Source organism: Calidris pugnax, unplaced genomic scaffold, assembly GCF_001431845.1.
Source record: "Calidris pugnax isolate Ruff unplaced genomic scaffold, ASM143184v1 scaffold41, whole genome shotgun sequence".
Lineage (NCBI taxonomy): Eukaryota > Metazoa > Chordata > Aves > Charadriiformes > Scolopacidae > Calidris > Calidris pugnax.
In genome coordinates, this window is record NW_015094509.1 from 10,137,082 (window position 1) to 10,150,348 (window position 13,267).

The 13,267-nt window shown below is 36.3% G+C and overlaps 1 protein-coding gene across 4 annotated transcripts in view; it reads left to right on the forward strand.

Annotated features, from left to right (window-relative positions):
- The window catches only part of VPS13B (vacuolar protein sorting 13 homolog B (yeast)), a 461,850-nt gene that overhangs the window by 358,790 nt on the left and 89,793 nt on the right, over positions 1-13,267 (forward strand). For all 4 annotated transcript variants that reach the window (XM_014965404.1, XM_014965406.1, XM_014965405.1 and 1 more), the window contains exon 35: positions 2,531-2,938. In XM_014965404.1, the coding sequence (XP_014820890.1) occupies positions 2,531-2,938 (408 nt within the window). The remainder of the gene's footprint in view (positions 1-2,530; positions 2,939-13,267) is intronic.

The following is a 13,267-nucleotide window of genomic DNA, read 5'->3' on the forward strand; positions in this document are numbered from 1 at the left end:
TCCACTATTGAGCTTCACCAGCTCCCTTTGTCTTCTGTACCCTGGCCTGAGGAACTCCAAGACAGAACTATTGGTCTCATGTTAATCTCCTTTTAAATCTTTCTCAATCAGCATCTTTCTTTCTTTTCTTTACTCTCTGGCTTTAGCTTGACACCTATTCTATCAATTTATGTCTAAGCAGTTTTCGGGTTGTAGGGTTTTTTTCCTCTTCTACGCTATCCTACCATAGGAAAGTGTTGGCAATAAAATGTGCCTTTGACAAAGCAGTTAGATGTGAAACCTGTCACACCACGCAATAAGCATCCTTTCCTCATTTAGTAACTTACAAACTTAATTATGTAGCAAAACCAAGAGTATCTATTCTGTGTTACTCCTTTATTGCTAGATCACTAATGGAGAAAATTACGTCAATAAGGGACTTGTTTTGAAAGTGCCTTAATGGTTCAGAAATGCAAATCCTAGCGTGAGTTGGATTTCAAACTTGTGTCTCTTTAAAGATGCTGCTTATTTGTTTGTTTGTTGTGATTTTATTAGAGATTTCATTAGAATAACACTCCTTTCATTTTGAGGATCATAAGTAAATTAATATCATAATGTCACATGGGTCTCTACTTTATTTGGAACTGTCCTTTCTCTATTCAGAGGGAGGAGAGGACCAATGATGTGTGCAAAAAGGCAGGCAAGTCTTGAGGTATTCTTTAGTGCCAAGAAGGGTGGAGAGATTTTCAAAAGTGATACGCATTTTTCATTCCTTGGCTTTAATTAAAAATATTGGTACATAAGTATGTTGAAAAAATTTCCAAGTTCATCAAATGTGGTTTTGGATGCCTAAAAATCTTGCTCTCTTCTTATGTCCAACTTTGCTTTCTACTAGATCCATGTGTTAGCTAGTGTTTTGTCACAGTTACTGGTTCAGTGTGGAAGGCTTACGACAAGAGAAAATGTTTTCAGAAAACCCATTAATTACAATTGTAAGTTGCAATTAGAATAGTTTTTCAGTCTCAAATTTCAGTTAGCTGTGGCTTGTAGAGTACTACAGACTTTTTTCGAAGATTGTTGGGTTTTTTTTAATTCAGCTATAACAAATCTTACATGACCATTAATAAGTTTCTCTTACTGATCTTGCACTAGAGAAAGTGCTAGTTTATAATTGAGAGACTTATCTTTTCAGATACCAAAGCTTATCTAACTGAAGTTTAGAACATGCAGATATTTTTGGGGGGTTAGAAATGAAGTCAGTATAAACCCGTGCCTAAGAGTGACTCTGAAGCTTTGCTCCTCCAGCCCCTTACTGTTGTGGTAAAAATTTGTAATTTACCTACAGAGGGGGAGATTCAAGCTCATTCAGTTTGTATCAGCATTAAGAGTAGAATATGATCTTGAACAACTTGAAACTAGGTCCTAATTTTGGTGAAATATTCATTAATCTGTGTAAAACCTTGAACAGTGTTTCCTTTATATATTTATAATGAAACTCGAAACTAGGTAGTGCTGCTTTCTGTGAACATTTAATCTAGTTTAGATATATGCACAGAATTTTAATCATTTTTGGTTCTTGGAGGTGAGGTGATGGGAATCAAATAGCAAAGTGAAAAGTAAACTTTTCCCCCTGCCCAGGGTGGCTGTCTCATTACTAAGTGAAAGCTGAATTTGAAGTGAAAAAATTTTAAAACTAAGTTAAAACTGGATTTCTGTAATGAAGTATAATGTACTGATTAAAAAGGTAGATAGCAGCACAGAAATAAGTTTCAACCAATCGTAAAATCCCGCTTCCCATCTGTGAAATAATCTTGGTAATTGCAACATCTCAGCTACTAAAATATCACTATTGTCAATGTTGTTTATATTAGCAGTGATTTCTAAAAATTCTGTGAGACTTTTAGCATTCTGGGAACTACCAAAATCCTTTAATAAGGAGTCATAGAACATCAGAACATCTGATCGCCCTAGAAAACAAAGAAATCTAAACATACCTCAGTTTTTATATTTGCTTTTTATTTCACATTTCATCTTGAAAATGCATTGAAAAATACTACATATTGGCTATGTAGGAAACAATAGAATATACGTGTTATTCACTCATTTCAATGTGTTGAAAATGTTCAGTGTTGGCTTTGGAATTTAGTCAAATAGTTCTACTGGATGTAAAACTCAAGAGAATGTGGAGTATATTTTCATTCTGACACAAAAGGACTAATGTATTTACCCTCCTACACACTCGAATAAAGTGTGTGTCTTTCAGAAAGCTGTGGTGATCCCTGGAAAAAAACAAGGAAATAAGATCAACTTTGGGACATGTTTCGTCTTTTAAAACTGTATATGGTGGAGATTGCTTATAGTAGTTTTCATGATGTTTTAATTTAGATTTACTCCTAAAAATATTGTTTCCTTATATTTCACCATTGATTCACTCCTTTTAATGAAACATGGTAGAAATAATGTTATCTCCACTAAACATCTAATATTTTTACATTACTTGAATAATTGCACTACAGCTTCTCATATTTCTTTCTCCAATTCTCTCCTACAGCTGACATAAATGTGGACATATCAAAACCTTTAAAAGCAAATCTCAGTTTTGTCAGACTTGATCAAATAAACCAGTTTTTGAAGAAAATCACAACCAGAAATGATGATGAGCCTAGGAAGGAGGCTGCTCCGTCAGCTGGCATGACTCCAGATGAGGATGTCTCTTCAATGACCAAAAGCCCCAGTGCCAAGGATTTGCTGCCTGCAGCGCACACCAACGCTGCGCAAAAGGATTCAGTACAAGAAAACTTGTGGCGAGCCCTTTCCTGCTTCCAGAAAATCTCCATTCACACCGTTCAAATGGTTGTTTCGATGGAAACCATCCCACATCCCAATAAACCTTGCTTGCTAGTCTCTTTATCAAACCTCACTGGGAGCCTCAATATTAAAAGTGGACATAAAACTGCAGGTAAGATTTTTTGAAAGTTGGAAGTGCTACTGATTTGTTCAAGTGGTGGCCTGGTAACCATTTTAAAGCTTGGGGCACTGAGGGGAACTCCTCTAACTAACATTATAAATCCATAACAGAAAATAGCAAATCCCTGACAGGCTCCATTACCTGAGTTTTCCTTTCAGTGAGGCAGCACCCAAGAGTGCTTAATTTTGTAGTTAATATCCCCAAGCTTGTATTTACTAATTTATTGACAGAATTCTGGCTGGAATTCTGTATTCTGATAATTTACTACATCCTTCAAAGGATAAAATTTTGACAGTTTTCACTCTATAACTACATTTTCTTGTTAGGACCCTATATTACTGTTTTTAAAAAAATAGAAAAATAATTATTCAGAGCCCTGACATATGCTACTATGTAAATATTGGATCATACCATTATTCTCCTTCAGGCTTATGAAGTTTTAAATTTTTACATGCTTCCTTTGCACAGTTGAGAGTCACCCAGGGAAAACGGGTGCTCCAGCCTCATTACTGCAGAGCTGTGAGGAAATATTACACCTTGGGTACAATTAACAGGATACCAGAGACTCCTTTAAAATAAAGACATTTTGAATGTCTTTATAAATTCTTTTATTAGTCTTTTAATAAAATTAATAAGATGGTACATTTACATGATGTCGAGATGAGCCAGATGTAGGTAGTTGGCAGAGTAGCTTGCGAGGTAAAATGGTCTGTAGCTGAGAGGAACAAGTTGTGTGCCAAGTGAGGAGGTGATTTATTTCTTTTTCGTCAGAAATATTTCTCCTCAGGCCAGCAAGTTTCAGTGCTGCTTTATTGTTTTAAAAGTTAAAAATGAAAAATTTAAGGTTCGTAGTACATGAAAGCCTGTGAAAGTGCTGGAGCCTAAAACTCTTGATTTATCCATAAATAAACAGCAGTAGAGGCAGGAACAGTGCCTGCATTCCCACGCTTTTCCAATCGAATCGCAACCCGAGCATAGAAAGCACTGCAACGGAGTAGAAGGCCTTTCTAATGTGCTTTAAAGAGTTTTAGTTTTCTTTCTGTGTAATAATCCTCTTTCCGTCCATCACTTTCCCTCTATCATTTATACGTTATCAGTCCCACGGTACATTATGGTGTCCACAACAAGCTTCGATACATCAAAGCCGAGCCCATTCCGTCACTGGACTCGAAAACAGTTTGGCAAACTCAGCAGTGTATATCACTTACCCTGGAGCTTTTCATCCTCCCAGGAGGATGTACCTTGCCTTGCACGTTAAGCCTCAGAAACATTCTGCTACGAAGTTCTGTTTCTTAATTCTTCTGGCAATCTGAGGAAGCCAAGCTTTCTTTTGCGTGTCACAAGCTATACATGAATCTTCACTATGTTTCTAGTCTGGCAAGCATTGTTAAGTAAAGCAATACTGATGCTGAATCTAGTGAAAATGGAAATTAGTTCTTTCATAACCAGACAACAAATAGAGATCAACAGACTCTTTTCACTTTTTTTTTTCTCCAGTTAAAGTTGCTTTATCTTTGCTTTATAAAAAGACAAATAGATGTGCATGAGATTATGCAGGCTGTTGTGATGGTGCAATAAATTGTTTTAAGTTGCACGAAGTACAAAAGACACACTTCCACAAAACTGATTGAAACTGTCAAAAAATCTTTTAGTAATTTTTTATTATTTTTATTTAAAATTGTTAATACAAAATTACAGTATTGATAGAAACCAAAGTGTAAATTACAACTTCAGGAAAGAAGATAAACAGGGGGGAAACAGTATTATAACGTTGTGTTCCAAATGCTTTAGAATAATACCACAGTTACTAACTTGACTTGTTTTATTATTGCAAAGAAATTAGGCAAGCTAACAATTAAAAAAAGTGTAGTAGCTGTGTCTTGGGAGCAAGGAGTATTTAAATACGTCAGTTCTTGACTACTTTTCTTTTTACAAAAGGCTTTATAGATCTACCTTTTGAGCTGAACAGGGTTAATGTCAGATTTTTTTTTTTTTATAGAATGAAACTAATACGCAAATACTTCACTGTGTCTTTGATTTTACAGTCAAATAACTATTGTGACCATCTGCAGCAGCTGCATTTTACGAATTATTTGCTGAACCAAACTAAGCACAATGACAAAAGTAGTCATCTCAGATGTACTGTTAAAACAGAGGAAGAAAAAGGAGCATTGCTTGCCTTTTGTACAGTGTGACCATCTGCTGTACAGATGTTATTATATAGAATGACTTCAGATACAATAATTGTAGAAAATTTTTATTAAAACCTCAACAATTTGCACTTGTTTACTTGAATCTGCATAACTCCCCAGTGAGACAACACAATACGCTTGGGGTTTCTTTGGTTCTCACTAGTTTTCTCTTTGATCCTTTTTGATGTGCTGACTTTAATAAACATGGTTAAAAACACTGTTCAAAAACATCATGGAAAAAACTACAAAGGAACAATTATAGCAGTAGAAACTACTCTAATCCCTTACTTACGCAAGCTATTTTTAGTGAAATATGTTTTTTTACACATTTTATGTGGCAGTGTTTTATAAACAGTGTAAACGACCCCTTTCCAGATGAGTTTTAATGTAGGAGATGAAGTTGGTTTCTAAGGAATCCTGTTTGCTAGGAATTATTTTAGCAAAAAAACCTTGCAAGAATGTATTGTAAGCATTTTTCCTCCCTTATAGGGGGAAAACAAAAGTGCGTGACCTTGCCAAATGCTTTGATTTTTTTAGCTGAAATTAAGAAAGAAGCTTGCCATACAGCTTTTTTTATTATTATTATTATTATCAGTTTTCCCTCTAGACTTCCCTGGTTTAATCATGGAACCTAAAGGCCTTCTGTTTTAATTTTGCTTCTTAATTTCTTATGAAAGCAAAAAGATGTAGCTTCTGAAAAACAGAGGGACTGATTAGTTGAATTATTTCACTTATAAAAAAATAAATTTTAAGTGTTGAACACTCAAGTTGCAGTTGGATCAAATGAAAACACCTCTGTTTCTATATATCCTGCTGCACTGTTATACAACCCCAGACCCTTAGTGTGTCAAGGGACTTCATTTTTTGGACATTTTTCATGTTTTAATACAACAGTTACTTGTAACAACATGGTTACTATTTCTGCTAGAATACTTATGTTTATCTCTGTACTTATGGTGAAATCCCAAGTATTTAGTTTTAGTAAAGTAATACTGTTGTAGAATGTGATGCAGTGTATTGGCAAAAAACAAACCAAAACAAAATCCCTTTTCCAAAAAGAGATATTACTAATTTTACTTTAGAAGAGGCTACCAATATAGTTTTTCTGATACCCTTAAGGGCAGTCGTACTGATGTTAAATAAAATAATTATCTGTGGTCATTTTATATTTTGTGACTTAGAGTTACAAGTTAAAACTTGTGCCCATTTCATACAAGCAAATAACAAACATTTAGCTCGCTTTTGGCAGCTTATTCGTACTGTTGACAAAATCTCCCAAGAACTATCATTAGACCTTGGTCGGTGATTTTTGTCCTCTGAAATATGTGGCATCATCTACAAAGTGGCAAGAGCTCTCAAGTGCCACGTGCCCAGTCAGATTTGAGATTTCCTGGTATCACACCTGAGGTATGTAGCCCTCTCCAGAACAATCACATGCCATTAAAATTGAAATAATTTTTAGCAACAAATACTGGTAAACAGAATGCAGTTCTAAACATATGGATTTCAGTTAGTTTAGGTTTGGTGTTGAAATTAGCACTACCTACCTGCCAAAAGAGCAGATAAATGAGAGAAGTTGAGGACTGCACTCTCCCCAGAGTGAAAGACAGCAAGAAGCCTGTAGCCTGTCGGTGGAACTTTATTTTGCTGTTGCTGGACACAGGAGGGAAGTCTTGCTGTTCAGTGTCTGAGCCGAGAGAGTTATGGACATAAAATATTCCAAAGATCATAGACAGAATTCCCCAGTCCTTCGTCCCATATGCAGAGATGATTACTTCAGCATATAAATTAGGGAAAAAAATAAACACTAGTTGAGCATATGATAATCGCAAGGATTTTTTTACTAAACCTGAAAGAAACTGCATACTTAAGATACTTTACAGAAATATTAAAAATTAAATGCAGCTATTAATTGGTGTAGCACAAAGACCAAACTTAATTTTGGAGTTAACTGACTCTCTCGAGAAAACTCCGCTAAGGCGTTGTCATAGCCTTTGGATGCTGCAGATATGCAAGTTAGCCCATGGGGAAATAAAACATTAAATTAGATATGACTACCTAAAATAATATGCAGCAGTAACAAGCCATTTACAACACCCAGAAGACCTTTGTTACTTTTAGAAAGAAATATAAACTCTTTCCAACACTTGAACAATAGGAAATTAATTCTTTGTCAGTAAAAGCCAGAGGACAAACTAAATATTTAAATGGCCACTGAGAATTGAGGTGGAAGTGCAGCTTGTAGACAGCTATACAAATCACTAACAAACCTTAATGAATATTGGGTGTGGGCAATCAGGGTCCTGTCAGATTTGACACCGTGTCCCAAGTAGCTTAAACCCAACACTCAAGAAAAGGTGGAGACCTCATCAGGTCTCTAACATCTGGGATTTTATTTGTCATTTTGGCATACCCTGCAAGCGCAAAAGAAAGAGTAAAAGGGGATTATCCTGACAATGAAATGAGTTACTGAATCTTGTGATAATGAAAAGCAGAAGAATTCTAATTCCTTTCTATAGTCCCTGAGGTGGAGGTGCGTTTATAGTTCTGCAGGAGTATAATGTAGGAGGGAAGAACAGATGGCCTAAAATCCATGAAACAAGACACCACCTAATCCCAGGCCTGAGTACCACTATTAATCCTGGTCAGATTCCCTACTGGTACTTTGTAACAGGGCTCAGAATTGCTACTGATGAACTAGCGGGTTAACTCCAGGGGAAAAAAAAAACAAAACCAAAACAGTTAGTTGTAGGTTGTTGATTCGAGACAGGGTGCACTAATTTTGTAGAACTGCATTTACAGTTTAAATAACTTTAAAAAGTAGATTCCAAATGAAATTACTTTCAGAACAAATGCAGTTGTTTTTGTGATCTCTTCGGCTTTTATTGTGAAAGTAATTGCATGTTCTATTGAAACTGGAATTTTTTTTATGTGGATCCCAACGGCAGTAGTAGGTGATACAACATTTTCATGGTAATCCATTCTATAGAATATTTAAATTCATCAGGAAATACAGATAAAAGTGAAAGCTGAATGTTTTCTTTACACATTTTATGCTTTCTGTGCAATTCCTCCAGTTTAATCTACATTTTGCAGTGTGAGGCACAGAACAGAGATTGGACATTATTGCTCTGCCTTAAGGACCAGGTCCTTATGTTGTTTAAATTCTTCACATATTGGTAACACGTTTCTTCTTTTTCTATGCCAAGAATATTGTTTATGGGCTAGGATCACCAGCTTGCTGCCCAAACCCAAGGTGCAATTCCATAGGAAGTTTAGGTTACTGTGGCCGCATATTTCCACACTCTGCCTTGTGCTAACTCTGTTACTGGGGCAGCTGCTCACTGTTGAGTCAGGGCACTGATCTGTCTGAAACTAACCCAACAAGAAAGAAAAGTTTCCAGCAAGATTGTCTCCTTCAGTTGGCTCACTGGGCAGGTACACTTTAGTGCCTGTGCTGCACAAAAGACAATTCAGAGAACTATATAAAGGAGATAGAGGGAGGAAGGATCAAAGGGAAGAGAAGATTTCAACATAGGAGCCTGGGCCTGGACTGGCCTTAATCCTGGGGAAGCACATCCCAAGAGCGTAGGGTATATCTGTCAAGCTTGGGACTTCCACAAGCATAAGTCACTGGGTTATAGAGGCTTTTGACAGCTCAGGTGCTGCCAGACACTGTCTTCAGGATGGTTTATTTATAAAGAAATGTTATCCCCTAGTTCATGGACTATGTGCTTTATTAAAGCAGTTGAAATCCAGTGAGCAGAGGAGCAAAATTACACCAAAGCTGTATTTCTAATTCAACCCTGTGGCAATTATATAGGGCTACACTTTGAGTGGCATCCGCTATTTTGTAATGCTTCATTTACTATGCAACCATTCAGTGTCTGATTTTTCAGCAGTGGTAAGTATCTACAACTTCATAAATCAGTAACAGTTGTAGGTACCAGCTATCTCCTGAAAATAAACCCGAGTTTTCAACCAGCTGCCTAAAATAAAGATATGAAAATCCATAGTTTTGTTTTTTTTAATTGAAGAACCTCTCCATGGCCGTCTGTAAAGATGGAGTAAAAATGTTTAGTCTCTTTTCTGAAAACAGCAGAGATCTAAAAATAAAATGTTTATGATACAAGAACCAATTATTACGCATGCCAGTATAGCAGTCAGTTTTGAAAGCTGGACTCATGGATGCAAAATGAACACTATTTTTCTTGTTTTCCATTATGCATTTTTCTACACTTAGTTAGAATAAGATAGGGCAATATAGAGCTTTACAAATACATTCTAAATTATTGTATACCGAAGACAGCCTTGGCCAAAAATGTAAATCCCTTTAGATCTTAACTTTAATATCCCCTCTCTAATCAGGTGTCACAAAATCCAAAATTACCAAATCAACAAGTGGATTGAGATTTTTCAGCTATTTAGTATGCAGTAGTGTAATGAACATGATGTACCTGCCCAGTTATTCTTTAAGGGAGATGAGCTCATTTCAAATAGATAACCATCTTTGACTTCTCTTCTGATTCATCACTGACCTGAACTCCATTTGAACCTTGTTAGACACAAAACAAGCAGGATTCCTGGCCTGAGCTATAAAATATAATTAAGCCCTTTTGAAATGATGTGTAAAAGAACATAGCTTTACCCCCACTATAACTACTACCACCACCACAACCAATAAAGTTAAATCAAGCACTGCCTGTAATGGATTAAAATAATAAATGTTCCTGGGTTTTAGTGTTTGAAGTATTTGAAGAAAACAGGCTCCCAGCAGCCAGGACTGCTGAATGCATGGGGACATTTATTAGTGACGAATTCAAGGGTTTGGCCTGTTTAAGATCATTACTTTCTGTTTACCGTGTGTTACACATCTCATGCTTTTACAGAGCCCACATGTGTCCCCCATGTAATGCTGAAAAACTTAATTTCACTAAAGAATAGTTAATTGCTAATGTGTAAATATTGTTCTCGTGGGGAGAATGAACTATCATAAGATTCAGCTCGACACTAATGGGAAGTCCAGTGCGGTCAGAGGATTGTTAACTAAATCTCTCCTGGAAAATTGTCCTTTACTGCACCTCACGATTTGTTTGCTACTGCTCTTTCCATTGGATAAATTGGCTGCCTTTTAAATTAACTGTTGTATTTCCCCTGTAATTATTAATTTATTAAGCTGCTTCGTAGAGGTTACCTGTCAACAGAGCAGTGTATCTGTAGTATAACTACTCATTGCATGATGTATCTGAAGTTTTCTTAAGAGGAAAAAAATCATTTAGATAATTATCAATATATCAGAGAAGATAACATATTTGCATTTTCAAAGCTGTCTTAGTATCTTTGGCAACTTAAACTAGCTACTGAAGTTGCAGGTATGAAGAGTGAATGCTCAAAAGCAAATATCACAGATCACCTTAGTAACATGTGACATTAAAGCAGAAAGTAGTAAGGAAAACCACTTGCTAATTAACCTTCAGCAGCCAGATTGTGTCTCTGCTGCCCAGGCATGGAGGGCCCAAGGGAGAGCCTGGACTTGGTCCTTCTGAGAGCACCGCAGTCCTTTGGGTGGGAATGCCATCTGCCAGCTGCTGCTGTCGGTGCAGACCACATCGCTCCCGTGCATCTTGCCCACGTAGAAGAAAACTCTCAGAGAAAACTCTTTTCCCATATTGAAGTTTGCCAATTAAAATTGTGCTGTATGTTGTATGAGGTGACAATGCAGTGAACCAAGCAGGATTTGCAGCTGTCTAAGGAAGAGCAAATGCTCGGAGCATAGTGGAAAGAAAAGAACTCCTGCCACATTTCTACTAGTTTCATTTGGAGTTGATTCAACTATCAGTATTTTAAAATGTTTTTGAAAACAGGAAGGCCATAGTTAATGTCAAAACATTGTCTCTCCCTTTGTCTGTGAACCAGGCAAAATAACAGAACTCTTTCTTAACACCTGTTTTGCCTGAACACTGAGTGATTGTTACTCTAAGGCAACGGGGTTTTTAATGTGTTTGCTCCATCTATTAAAATGGGCCAGCTCTTTTTTTTTTCTGTACACATGATTGGATTTATGCACATAGGGCAGTGTAACAAACATGGAACCTCCTATTATTGGTAAATGTTAATGTAAATATATTATATGTAAAACCTAATATAACTATATTTATAACTCAGAGTATTCAGATTCTGTGAGATGTCTTTGTAAATGTTAGCATCAATCAAGTCTCTACTGCCAAAAAAAGAAAGTTGTTACAATATCCAAGGAACTGTCATCTTTTAGTAAATTCAATTTGCTATTCTGCTGTAATCATCTCCATCTTTAATTTCTGAGCAAGTTAATTTCTTGACATTACCAAGTGCTAGCTTTTTTTTCAAACCCTCCTATGTTATTGCCAACTGTATAAAAATACCTGGTTATTCCTTTGGAGCTTATGTTTTCATAAATGTAGTCCTTCCAATGGCGTGCAGAAGCCTGATATAAGTTTTATTTTGCTCAGTTAACATGGCAGCGTATTGAGGTGCTATTTGGGGCTGGGTGGAGCCTGAGAACGGAGGGCTGGCGGTGTTTTTTAAACATTGTCCAAAGCAAGTGCTTCATATTTATTAGTCTCTTGGAGGAGTATTTTAAAAGTCATGAAGCTATTTGTTCCTAGAAGTAAATTATTGCACGTACTGAAAAGTGTGTTGGTGTTCATGAGCAATAATCCAAACAGAACAAGTTAACTTCTACATATCACAACAATCGTTTATGAAGATATATTGCTTCTGTGTGGTGCCATCTCGAGTTCACTTGAAATGTAGACTTTGATTTAATCTGTTTAAACTGAAGTCAGTATTCTACAATAGAAGTTTGTGAGACATGCATGAAAGGACTGACTGAAAATAGTGTGGGGGAGGGGAAGAAAACAGAGAATTATTTTGCGTCTTTACCTTTCTGAGATGATTGCTTTAGGCGTAGGAAAGCAACTTCACTGACTGAGCATATACTTTCAATGTTAGTATGGCACTTCAAAATCTTAAATTAAGGTCCATTCTAGTGCGTACTGGTATTTCTTCACTCCCTTCCCTTAGGATGTGGGAATATTCCTTTTCTAATATCATCCTTTTAGGATTTCCATAGTAATGGTACCTCACTGAATCTTCCCTCAGGCCCAAAGTTCTATTTACTATTGCTTTTTAGGGTCTGTGCGTACTTGGTTTTTTTCTTTTTTTTTACTTCAAGCCTCCTCAAGACATCACTTTATATGAGTTTGTCTGAATGCTCTCTGCATTATTTTTTTTTATTAAGAGCAAAGTAGATTTTTATACTTCATCTCCAAAAGGCAATGTAGATAAAATTGCTAGGAAGGACGAGGATGTAATTCTTGCCTACACAAGAGCAATCTGCATTGCAGCAAGAAAGAAAAAAAATCTCTCATTGAGAGAGATCTATGAACTTTTCCTGGTATTTGTAGAACACAACCCATGAATGTGTCTTGTAATATTTCTTTTATTTAAAATTTACCAACACTTCCTTATTCTTAATTGTGTCTTCATTTCTCATTGTTTACATAGCATTTGAGAAAGGCACTGCTGATTTTAAACCAGCGGCATTATGTGCTGAATGCTCAGTTCTGCTTCTAAGCCATTGGATATTGTGTTTTCTTTGTACTTTGTGGAAGCTGAGAGGACAACAGAAAAAGACTGCAAAGCATAATCCTTCCAAGTGTAATCCCAGTGAAAGAAAACATAAATAAAACCAATTGTATTCTGGCATTCCTTTTTCCCTTTTGTTATTTCTGCAACTTGGCACATATTCCTGTAAAACTATAGAACGTTTCTGTATATTGCAGAATTGTGCAATAGTTACTGAGAATTTCTCCTCTTTAGTATGTGTAGTATAAAAAAAATTGAATTTCCGAATATTGCAGTGCCTCTTAAAATAGCTAGATTGAGCATAGCTGGGTGAGGGTGAGCCCTTCCCATAAAAATACATCTTTTTCTTGGTTAAAGACTGTATGTGAAGCTGCTTTATTTACAGACTCAAGTCTGAACCAGTACCAGAAGGAGAGGCGTCAGGGTGTGTTGATGTTAGTTTTCTTGATTATCACTGAAGTTCAGTGTTAAAAATACTCTGAGCAGTTTCTGTCATATAAAC